The 12,909-nt window shown below is 46.1% G+C and overlaps 1 protein-coding gene across 1 annotated transcript; it reads right to left on the bottom strand.

The window, feature by feature from the left end:
• Positions 1-438: 438 nt before the first annotated feature.
• On the bottom strand, positions 439-11,141 carry LOC132385705 (NACHT, LRR and PYD domains-containing protein 12-like). Its single transcript, XM_059957916.1, is given in 11 exon segments — positions 439-594; positions 969-1,242; positions 1,386-1,472; positions 1,605-1,772; positions 1,926-2,096; positions 2,248-2,418; positions 2,571-2,741; positions 2,896-2,938; positions 2,941-2,969; positions 4,059-5,811; positions 11,096-11,141. Coding segments are annotated over 11 exon segments (3,069 nt in total).
• Positions 11,142-12,909: the final 1,768 nt, after the last annotated feature.

Raw genomic sequence — 12,909 nt, 5'->3', positions numbered from 1 at the left:
TTATCACAATATTGAACAATTCGAACCAGAAAATGGCCATGTTTGTCCGCCTCAGAGTGCAAAACATATCCTTTAAAGTTAAACATCAGAATAAGAACCCCCGCAGAATGTCCACAACTATGTGATAACCAAGCATCATTCCCCCACAGGGATTTCCATAGTTTAACGTCTTCAGTCACAGAGTGTGACTCTTGGATTAAGAAGAAGAAATCTACATGTTTATGCTGCTTGAAGAACAAGAATAAAGCCTTACGGTTAACAGTGTGACTAAGTCCCCTGGCATTAAAGAAAAACAGTCTCATGACAGACTATATATATACAGAAAAAAATTCTTCATTTCTAATAATAAAAGTAAGAAAAAACTATCCCAGTCCGACATAAACAAAGACCAGATTCGAATATTAGCAGTGATAGTAGACCAGTTGCCACACCAACACGTTACAGTTCTGCTCGGATCTCTTTTCCATCAATGAAAGCTCGAGTACCAGCAAACAAAGCACGCTTCTCATCTTTTCTAGTCGCCTCCACCAGCGGCCACAGCTTCTGTCGGGCAAACTTATCAGCTGCAGTCAGGTCCTCGGCGAACCACAGCCTCTGCAAGAGCAAGTACTCTTTTTTTTCTGGATAGTGTCCATTCCAGATTGCTGGTGGTTCAGTTTGAAAATCGAAAAATGGTCAACCGAGGCATCTTTTGTTGGGCCGACCCTTAAACCCTGCTTCAAATATATTCCACCCGCCCCTGGAATTCCTCCATTCTTATCCTTGAATTCTTATTCCCTCTTATCCGACCGAGACGATGGGCAGCTTCCACGCGTCGTCAAATCTCCTCGTTGGACTCCGGAGCTACTGCTTCGCATTTTTGAGCTACTTTATTTTTAACATTTTCATCTGTTTGCTCTGGAATGTCGAGAATTTCAGATTCCACCTTCTCCGATAATGCTCGGCCTCAGCTCCAAAGTCTGAATTACCTTTTCGTGGTCCGTACAAGGCCCATTGATTTGCACGACATCAGACTTCAGGGTGCTCACCACTTCAAAGATAAAGTCGAGGGTTTTCTTAATGTCATCAATGGCGTCCCAGAATGAAACCCGCCATCCTCGCGTAATTCTCCATCTCACGTGGGGAGTCTCGAAAGCGGATAACCGGCGGAAACAGCGCCTCTGCTGGACAGGAGGCGGAATTACGTCACTGCGGCTGCGGGATCGCTTCTCTTTTCGCGGAGCACGAGACTGAAGCAGGTTCCTTCAAAACCTTTGGGAATTAAATCTGGTGCGCGGCAATTTAAGGGCGGGAGTTAAAGGGGAGGGGAAGTTAAATGGGAGGGGGGAATCGGCCAAAGTGTCCTCATCACGTGGACGTGGATGTTCACGTATTCATAGATTCACGCGGTCCACACTCTTAGTCCGGGTCTGGGTTCCTGCAGAGATCTCAGTTCCTTCCTCCCGGTCTCACTGAACTGATTCCCACCCAGCCTGAAACAGATGGATGAATAAAGATGAAATAAACAGATTACACATCAGTATCAGTTACAGGAGACCGGGAAACCAGAAAACCCGCGGATCCGCTGTTATTTTATCGCATCGAACATTAACACAGACACTCACCGGATCCATACCAGACTGGGGAGAGTCAGTATGAGGCGGCGGAGACCGGGGACAGATCGATCTGTGAGAGAGTTCCATCCTAGATCCAGCTCCGTCAGTGATAAATTTGTACTGAGAGCGCAGCCGAGATCCTCGATACCAGAATCTGTGAGACCGACATTGTCCAGCCTGGAGATGAGAGATAACGAGGGTGAAAGACACAGAGAGACAGGAGACGGGACAAGTCCTCGGTGTTTATCAGTAACACAATTACTGATCACATTAGTTCTCAGTGTCAGACACAGTGACTGCAAACACAGTCTCCCACAGTCTGGTACTTACACCAGTTTCTGTATTTTACACCCCGGGTTCCTCAGAGCCGCAGACACCAGTTTCACTCCTGAATCACCCAGTTCATTATCACTCAGTTGCAACTCCGTCAGTGATGGGTTTGTACTGAGAGCGGAGGCTAGATCCTTGGCACCAGATTGTGTGAGACCGACTCTCTCCAGCCTGGAGATGAGAGAGAGAGGATGACTGACACAGAGAGAAAGGAGACGCTGCAGATCCCCAGAGTTTATTAGATACACAATTACTGATCACATTATTGTTCAGTGTCAGACACCCAGTGACTGTAAATTCGATACCCCAGTCTGGTACTTACCGCAGTTTCTGTAAATTACACTCCGGGTTCCTCAAACCCACTGACATCAGTTTAACTCCGGTATCTCTCAGCTTATTATCACCAAGGTACAGCTCCGACATTGATGGGTTTGTACTGAGAGCGGAGGCGAGATCTTCGGCACCAGAATCTGTGAGACCAACTTTCTCCAGCCTGGAGATGAGAGACAGTGAAGGTGAAAGACACAGAGAGACAGGAGACAGTACAAATCTCGAGCGTTTATCAGTAACACAACTGATCACATTAATGTTCAGTGTCAGACACCCAGTGACTGTAAACACAATCTCCCACAGTCTGGTACTTACCCCAATTTCTGTATTTTACACTCCGGATTCCTCAGAGCTGCAGACACCAGTTTCACTCCTGAATCTCCCAGGTCATTTTCACTCAGGAGCAGCTCCGTAAGTGATCGGTTTGTATTGAGTGCGGAAGTGAGTTCCTTGGCACCGGAATCTGTGACACCGACATGGCTCAGCCTGGAGATGAGAGAGAGCGGAGTAAAGGACACAGCGAAACAGGAGACGGCACAAATAGCCAGTGTTTATCAGTAACACAATTACATATCTCGTTAGTGTTCAGTGTCAGACACCCAGTGACTGTAAGCACAATCTCCCACAGTCCCGTACTTACCGCAGTTTCTCTATTTTACACTCCGGGTTCTTTAGTGCCGCATCCCAGAATCTCCCAGTTCATTACGCCCAAGTCTAAACAAACAGACAAATTGATGTACAAAGTGATTCAACCCGTGTGTCTGAGGGAATTTCTCGCACTCAGATATTTCAGGAAAAATTAAACCCATCAGTAAATCACCGGTCGGAGTTCCCATCACTGCCCATGTTCCTCACTGCCCAGCTCCAGGGTATTCACCGAATGTCAGTAAGTTTGTCTGTCAGCGTGACCATGTAAACTCCACATATTCTGTGTCATTCACCAATAGTTAGAAACGTGTTCCAGACGTGGGAGAATCGGAAGGGGGTGGGTTGAAGGATGGGGGAAAGTCCCACAGTGAGGAAGATTTGTTAAAGGGAAAGTTTCGATGTGAGATGGTGGAAGCAAACCCACCTGAGGAAAAGGGATAGGAAGAGAGAACCTGCAAGAGGATGGTGATTGAGGAAGAGAGATCACGGGGGAGGCTGGAGGAGAGGTCCCACAGAGGAAAGAGGAGAGATCCCACATGAGGAAAGAAGAGAGATCCCAGAAGAGGAAAGAGGAGTGGTCCCACGGGAGGAAGGAGAAGAGATCACACAAGAGGAAGGGGGATGGGAAAGAGAGATCCCATAGGAGGATACTGATGGGAAAGGACATTCCGACAAGACGAGGGATTGCACGGGAGGGGTGGATCTGAACTGAGCCCCACATGCGGGAGAGCAGATGCACCCATGGGGTCTGGGTATCCGGTAGTGAGCACAGTCACATAGGTGGACTGATGGTGATAGTCACACGCGGGGAAGGGCGGTGGAGGACAATTTCATAATGATAATTATTTCTTTCCCATAGGGACAGTCCGCTGACGATCTCTTGTCCTTCACCGGGAAGGGTGTGTGAAACTCTGACCAACCTGCTGCAGTCACGGCCATTCCTGTGATTTACTACCATTAATCAAATGGCCATTCTTTACTAATCTAAAGTCTACACAGCCCTTAACAACGAAACACAGAAAGCTCTCATCCTTGGGGAAATACAGACCGATCCCCTGGTGATTTTACACAATTCTTCACAATCGGATTTACTACAACTTTACCAAAATCACAATGGAAGTTTCACAGTTCAGAGTGAGCGATAAATCAAGTTACCTCAAATCCTGGCACTTGTGCAGCCCGGGTCCCAGCCGCTGGATTCCTTCACACTGAATGTGGCTGCCAGCCAGATCGAGGTTTATTATTGTATCACAGAATCCGATGACATGGGCCAGGACCGCGCAGTCAATCGGGGTCAGTGACATTTCACTGAATGAAAGATTTTCCACAGATCCCAGTGTAGCCTGAGCCAGTCCACGATTCTGAGACTCAAACAGGTAGTGCAATGTGTTCAGGAGGCTCCTTTTACCAGCTTCACTCCTTGCGTTTCCAATCTGGCGTTTAACTTCCTCTTTCACCCAGTCAATCACCCGGCAGGTTGTTTGATGAAGAAATGGACCCAGAAACTCCTCCAGGCCCCGAGCTGTCATTGGGGAGGAGAGACCAGCAACAAATCGGAGAAATACCTGAAATCGCCCATCTGTCGTGTTGTGGGCTTCAGTGAGGAATTTCAGTATATCGCCGGGATGTAGAGTCAGGAATTGTGCGACTGCAGCTACAAACTCTTGGATGGTGAGGTGTGGGAATGTGTACACCACGCTCCGGGCAGAATTTTCTCTCTCCAAAAGCTCCATCAGGAACCCGGACAGGAACTGGGAAGGCTGCAGATTGTAGTTGATCAAATCTTCACCCGTAAACACAATCTTCTTCTCGGACACTCCTCTGAAGGCCATCTGACCAACCCTGAGTAACACTTCACGGGGGTTCTCAATTTCACGGCCGTGGTTTTTCAGGATATTGTAGATATAGTAGGAATAGAGTTGGGTGATGTTCTTGGGAACTCGCTGCGGGTCACTGACTCTTTGTGAGAAAAAGGGGCCCAGTGCCAGAGCGAGGATCCAGCAGTAGGAGGGGTTGTAGCTCATGGTGTATAGGATCTCGTTCTCCTTCACGTATTTGAAAACAGCTTCTGCCACCGTCTGATCATCAAAATATCTGATGAAATATTCCTTCCGTTCCTCACCAACAAATCCCAGGATTTCAGCCCAGATGCTGATCTCTGACTTTTCCAATAAATGTAACGCAGTAGGGCGGGTGGTCACCAGCACTGAGCACCCTGGGAGCAGCTTGTGTTGGATTAAACTGTACACAATGTCCGACACTTCACACCACCACTCGGGATCTGGGCACTGGTGCTTGGGTTCTGTGTCTCTCCGACTGTCAGCAAAATCGATTCTGTGTTTGAATTCATCTAAACCATCAAAAATAAACAATAAGCCCTCTGGGTTCTTCCACACCTCTCTCAGAACATTCCCAAAGTAAGGATATTGATCCAGAATCAATTCCCTCAGATTTATTCTGCAGTTAATGGAGTTGAAATCTCGGAATTTGAAAACGAATACAAAATGGAATTGCTCGTATATTTTCCCTGTGGACCAGTCATAAACAATCTTTTGTACCATTGTTGTTTTCCCGATCCCCGGGACTCCGGCCACTGCTGCCGAACATCCTGAGGTTCTTTTCATTTCTTCCCGAAAACTATGTGAGTAACGATTCTGAAACAGATTAGCAATGTGGAGTTTCTCCAAGTCTTTGCAGAGATGTTTCTGTCTCCACTCCTCGTGGTCTCTGCCTCTTGCCAGCAGCTCATGTTCCACCAGTGTCCGATCTCGAACAGTAGAAATGACCGTGAGCTCAGCGTATCGATCGACCAGCTGGAAAACCTTCACCTTCTCTCTCATCAGGATCGTGTTCACTCTTAGTTTTTCAGTTTATTCCCGCAGAGTCTCCATGTGTTTCTGTCGAACATCTGAGGAAATAGGTTGTCAATGCCTGATCTGATGAACATGGAACAATCGCGTATTTCCTCAAAAAGAAAACATATTGAAGACATTGTTTGGAGCTCAGAGACAGAGTGTCTGAAAATGACTGATGGCACAGAAACGTTTCTGATCTGATTCAGATTCGCTGTTAAAGCCTCCACTCGCCCCTCCGTTTGTAGTTTCCTGATTCCCCGGTGTTCCAGCGAGCACCAGGTGCACACGTGATTCTGGAGAGGAGAGTGTTGTGTGGAGCGGGTGGTTTCACTGCTCAGCTTCTGTTGAACTGAGCAACACTGCAGAGGGTAACAGTGGAGGGGGGCAATGGGCAATTTAGTTCATTTTTTCTCATAACTGATCTGATGTTGCTGATAGTCCTTTCGGTTTAAGTTGTCAGTACTGAGCCACAGAGTTTTCATTTTGCAGCCTAGCCAGTAATGGTGTAACACACCGTACTTTATGTATTAGTAAATTTCCTGATGACACAAAGGCTGGAGGTGTTGTCAATGGTGTGGAGTGATGTCAGAGTGTACAGCAGGACATTGATAGGATGCAAAACTGGGCTGAGAAGTGGCAGTTGGAGGTCAATCCAGATAAGTGCGAAGAGGTTCATTTTGGTAGGTCAAATATGGTGGCAGATTATAGCATTAATGGAAAGACTATTGGCAATGTGGCGTCTAATTTCTTAAGACACTCAAAGCGGCTGCGCAGGTTAACTCTGTGTTTAAGAAACATGCGGTGCATTGACTTTCGAACACCGTGGAACTGAGTTTAGGAGCCGAGAGGTAATGCTGCAGATATACAGGAACATGGTCAGACTTCATTTGCAATGATTTGCTCAATTCTGGTCGCGTCAGGACAGGAAGGATGTTGAACACATGAAAGGGTGCAGGGAAGATTTACGAGGATGTTGACTGGACTGGGGAGCATGCCTTATGAGAATAGGTTGTGTGAACACGGTCTTTTCTGCTTGGAGTGACAGAGGATGAGAGATGATCCGATAGAGGTGTATAAGGTGATGAGAGGCATTAATCACGTAGAGAGTCAGAGGCTTTTTTCCCAGGGCTGAAATGGCTAGCATGTGAATGGCTAATTTTACGGTGCTTGGAAGTAGGTACAGAGGAGATGTCAGGGTCAACCTTTTACACGGAAAGTGGTGATTGCGTGGAATAGGCTATCGGCGATGGTGGTGGAGGTGGATATGATAGGGTCTGTTAAGAGAACCTGGACAGGTACATAGAGCTCAGAGAACTAGAGGGCTATGGGTAACCCTTGGTACTTTCTCAGGTGGGGACACATCTGACACATATCTGTGGGACAATAGGCCTGTATTGTTCTGCAGGTTTTCTGTGTTTCTATGTTTCATAAAGGATCCGATGCTTTTGACAATCATTTAAGTTTAATCTGTAGTACTGACCCACAGAAAAGGAAGATTATTTTTGTTTCATTTTCCAGGCTGAACCAGTCGCGATATAACACACCCCGCTCTACTCTACAGTCTCGTATTCTCCGAGGAGCTGGTTCATGAACTCAGGCAATACACGCCTACCACACCTCTACAGTCTCCTCTGCTACAGGGAACTTGTACATGAATTCAGGCAATTCCCTGATGTTGCACAGAACAATAGGAACTGAAAAGTATGGCAGCAGTAATAGGGAACTCTATAGTCTGAGGGACAGATAGGCGGTTCTGTGGACATTAAAAGGGACACAGATGGTATTTTGTCTCCCCGGTGCCAGGGTCCGAAATGTTTCTGGGCACGTCCACAACATGCTGAAAAGAGAGGGAGCGCAGCCAGAAGTCATGGCACATATTGGGATCAATGACACTGGAGGGAAAAACAGGAGGTGGTCTTGAAGGAAGCTGAGAATCTGGAACTCATAGTAATCTCGGGATTGTTGTCTGTTTCGCACGATAGTGAACGGGGGAATAGAATGAGGTGGCAGATAAATGCCCGGCTGAAGAATTCCAGCGGGGAGCAGGGATTCAGGCTTTTGGATAATTAGGACAACCTCTGGGACAGTCGTGTCCTGTCCAAAATGGATAGGTTGAACGATTACGAGGGGGACCAATATTACTGCGGACAGATTTACTGGAGCTGTTGAGAGTGTTTCAACATGGCAGCGGTGTGGGAACCAGGGTGACAGAGCTGAGGATGCGCCAACAAGCTTAAAGGTAGATGATAGATGTAACATGAATGTAAGGAAGGAGAAGCTGATGATTGGGTTGAAATGCAGACAGATAGAAGTGTTGAAATGCACCACACAGGTAAAATTCATAAGGGCGCAGATGCAGAACTGAAGGCGTTGTAGTTAATGCGCCTAGCATTCGGACCAAGGTGGACGAACACTTGGTGCAATTATATATTGGTCGCTTTGATTCTGTGGGCGTCACTGAGTCGTGGCCATAGTTGGGACCTCAGGATCACAGGACATACATTGTATCGAAGGACAGGCAGGGCAACTTAGGCGGTAGTGTGGCTCGTGATGGAATTACATCTTTAGAAAGACGTGATATGGGGTTCAATCCTTGTTTAATCTTTGTGGGTGAAGATGCGAAATTGCAAAGGTGAAAATAAACATGATGAGAATTATGTTAGGCCTCACAATAGTAGCCAAGAGGAAAGGTTGACATTGAAAAAGGAGCTGGAAGAGGCATGTAAAAATGGTAATGACACTATTGTAATGGAGGACATCAATATGCAAGGGGAATAGGAAAATCAAGCATATTTAAAGTGTTGGCTCGCAAGAGAGGGAATTTATTGAATACCAACGTGATAGCTTTGCAGAGTATCTCGTGCTTGCGACTACTCAGGAAAAGGCTATCTTAGATTGGGTGTTGTGTAAAAGCCAAGACGTTAATAGGTAGCTTAATGCAAAGGAACCTTAGGAGGCAGTGATCACAAAATGATGGAATTCAAACAGCAATCTGAGAGTGAGAAGCATAGCTTACATATATCAGTAGCGCAATGGTACAAAGCGAATTACAGAGACATGAGAGAGAAGCTCTGCCAGGTGGATTAGAAAGGATACTAGCTGGAATAACGGCAAAACATAGATGGCTGAAGATTCTGGGAATAGTTCACAAGGCGCAGCATAGATACGGTCCACAGACGAAGACGTTCTTAAGCGGCAGGGGTAGGAAACGGTGATTGACAAAGTAAGTGAAGGACTGCATAAAAGCCAAGGAAAGGGCATATATAAGGTTTCAAAAGTGAGTGGAATTTGGATGAAATAAAACGTTGTAAAATCTAACACAAGGCAACTAAACAAGCTATAGGAAGGGAAAAGGTGATATATGAGGGCAAGCAAGCCAATAATATAAAGCAGGGTAATAAACATTTTCTCAGTAATATAAAGAGTAAAAGTGAGTTGAGAGTTCATATTGAACCACTGGAAAATGATGTTGGTGAGATAGTAATTGGGGACAAAGAAATTTCAGATAACGTAATGGGTACTTTGCATATGTCTTCACTGTGGAAGACGTTAGCAGTGTGTAGTGGTCCTTAACTAGCAGGCAGTAGCATTGAGTGTCATTGCTATTACAAAAGGAAAAGTACTCGGCACACGAAAGGGTCTTAAGTTGGATAAGTCACCAGGACATGATGGATTACGTCCCAGAGACCTGAGAGAGGTTTCTGGAGAGATAACCGATGCATTGGTAATGGTCTTTCAAAATTCACTTAATTCTGACATGGTCCCGGAGGACTGGAGGATTGCAAATATCACTCCACTCTTTAACAAGAGTGGAAGGAAAAAGATGGGAAAGTATAGGTCAGTTAACCAAACCTCGATGGTTGAGAACATGTTGGAATCCCTTATTAAGTTTGAGCTTTCGAGGTACCAAGAGACTAATGACAAAATAAGTCAAAGTCAGTATGGTATCTGTAAAGGGAAATCATGCCTGGTAAATCTGTTCTTCGAGGAAATTACAGGAATGGTGAACAAAGGGAGCCAGTGGGTGCCATTTACTTGGAGTTTAGAAGGCATTTGATAAGGTGCCACATATGAGACTGCTGAACAGGATAAAGTCCTATTGTGTTAGAGGAAAGATACTGGCATGGATAGTGGAATGGCTGACAGACAGGAGACTGCGAGTGGGAATAAAAGGGGCCTTTTCTGGTTTGTTGCCTGTGACCAGTGGTGTTCTTCAGGGTCAGTATTGGGACCGCAGGTTTTCACATTGATGGATTAATGATTTAGATAATGGAATTGATGCCTTTGTGGCAAAGTTTGCAGATGATAAAAAGATAGGTGGAGGGATAGGTAGTGCTGAGGAAGCAATGCAATTGTACCAGAAAGAAGACAAATTGGAAGAATGGGAAAAAAGTAGCAGATTATATAGAGTGTTGGGAAATGTATGAAAATGCATTTTGGTTAAATGAACAATAGTGCGGACCATTATCTGAATGGGAGGAAGGGCCAAACACCAGAGGTGCAGAGGGACTTAGGAGTCCTCCAGCAAGATTCACAGAAGGTTCATTTACAGGTTGAGTCTGTAGCAAAGTAGGAAAATGCAATGTTGGCATTTATTTCAAAGGGAATTGAATATAAAAACAAGGGGATAATGCTGAGCCTTTATACGACTGTAGTCAGGCCGCACCTGGAGTATTGTCAACAATGTTGGAACCCATGTCTCAAACTGGATGTGTTGTCATTAGAGAGAGTCCAGAGAAGATTCACGATGATGATTCTGGGAATGGGGGAGGGGGATTAACATGTGAGGAGCGTCTTGGCAAATTTGGGCCTGTAATCACTGGAATTTTGCGGAATGCGGGGAGGTGGGGTGAGGTTGGGAATCTCTTTGAAACCTACTGAATGTTGAAAAAGCCAGATAGCGTGGATATGTACAAGATGTTTTCTGTGGTGAGCGTCTCCAGAACTGAAAGGCACAACATCAAAATTGAGAGGCAACCATTACGACAGGTATTGTTGCCAATGAATAGTAAATCCTGGAATGCTGTGCCACAGACTGCAGTGGAGGCCGTGTTTGTGGGTATATTTATGGCAGAAGGTCTTGATTGGTCAGGGCATCAATAGATATGGTGAGAAGGCAGGTGTATGGGGTTGAATTTCATAGATGTCTCCAGGTGCACAGCCGAAGACCCGGACGGTACAAGGTGTTCTGAAAATTACAGATGGTTACATGTCCTCCAGCTACAGCAACAAAAAATGTCTGCCATGTTTAGACAGTCTCTAATCATATCACTAAAAACTGGTATTCAGACTCTCAGAGTAAAAGAAAGACTTTGAGATCTCCGTTCCATCGCTTACCTTTCAGACGCGCGGGCACTTCAGATAAACCCCGCTCAGTGTCCATGTAGGCGAACTGGCCGTCACCTGTCCAAATAGATTAACCTGCATGAAGTCTGTTCTTTGTAATACTGTAAATTCATTAGCATTTACATCTGGAACACAAATTGTATTGTTCACCGTACCACGTTCCCGTATTTCATTCAATATTCTGCTCAGCTTCGGTAAATGATGGTGTAGTTTCACAAAGGATTCCCACATCACCCTCCGGGCTCCGGTGCCCTTCTCCATCACCAGATCCAGGAGGAGTTTGGAAGCGCCCGCTCGGTTTCCCTTCTCCGCGAGCTCAGTCACGCTCTGTAATGAACAATGGGGAATATATTGAGGAGCGGAGGGATGGGTACAAATCTACCCTGAGCATGGACTGTCCCAGCACTTTCTGCTCGACACAGATCGCTAACAGCCATTGAAGTGTTCATAGCGGGAGAAAGAATTTAAAGAAGCGAGAGGTGTCAGTCCGGACATTCTGTGCCACAGATTGCGCAGTAATTATCACTCAGCAATGTTTAAGTGGAGCAGACATAGGGTGAGTGAGCCAGAGATAGTGCGGAGAATTGAGGCTTAGTGTCAGAGACGGTCCAGTGAGGCTTTAGCTGGAATTTGGGTAATATTTTAGCTCCCGTTTTTACGGTTAGAACAGTGGGAATGCCAGGCAGGATAGTGGAATGTTCTTCCTGCAGGGTGTGGCAAGACAAGGAGAAATCCAGTGTCCCTGACAAGTACAACTGGAAGAAGTGCATCCAACTGCAGCTTATTACAGACTGTGCTAAGGAACTGGAGCTGTAGCTGGATGAAACCGGGATCATTCAGGAGGCTGAGAGGTTGACTGACAGGATGTACAGGGATGGAGCTATACACCAGGGGCAGGACACAGGTAAGTGGGTGACTGTCAAGAGGGAGAAATCAGAATATGTCACTGCAGGGAACCCCTCCGTAACAGAACAAATTTTCTGTTTCCGGGTATGACCTAGAAGAGAAAAGCCATGTCGACTATACCTCTGGCACTGAGTTTGGTTTTGTGACTCAGAAGGACTGAGAAGAGTGAGCTGCATTAACAAGGGGAATTCAGCGGGTAGGAAAACAGCCTGGGGTTTCTGTTGACGACAAGATTTCTGGATGGTGTGTTGCCAAGGTCAGGGATCTCTCGCATCGAGTCTGAAACTTTCTTAACGGCAGGGTGATTCGCCGGATGACGTAAGAGCCGGAAGTGTGAGAAGTTCCTGCAATGTGTGTTCATGGATGCTAAGCCAAAGGGCAGGACCCCCAGGGTTGTGTTGTCAAGATCGCTATCCGCACCAGGTACCAGTGAGGCCTGAGGTAGGACGATAATACAGACTAACGTGTGGCTGATGGGATGGTGCATAACTGAGCGCTTCAGATGGTGGGATGATTGGGCTCTCTTCCAAGGAATGTGGGACTTGGACAGACGTGTTAGTTTTGAAATCGAGTTGGAGGGGGACTGATACCCATGGGGGAAGGTTTGTTAGCGCTGCATAGGGAGTGGGGATGTGTTCAAAATGAGCAGGGGAATGAAGAACCGGAGTGGATAACCGGAGTGGGAAAGTCAGGAAGCTAAAGGATGAGCATGGTCAAGCTATTTCTTTACCAAAATCCGTATTATTTCAATGTAAAGAGTGTTGTAGGAAAGGAAGATGAGATTCACGCATGGGTCAGCACATTGAATTACAGGATGGCGACCATTGATGTGATTTGGTTGGAATTGGTGAAGACTGGTTTTTCAGCACAGTCTAAAAAGTTCTGTAGCGTTAGACATG

The sequence above is a fragment of the Hypanus sabinus genome (genome assembly GCF_030144855.1).
Source record: "Hypanus sabinus isolate sHypSab1 chromosome X2 unlocalized genomic scaffold, sHypSab1.hap1 SUPER_X2_unloc_1, whole genome shotgun sequence".
NCBI lineage: Eukaryota > Metazoa > Chordata > Chondrichthyes > Myliobatiformes > Dasyatidae > Hypanus > Hypanus sabinus.
The sequence above is the reverse complement of the archived record's forward strand: the minus strand, read 5'-3'. Positions and strand labels throughout refer to the sequence as shown.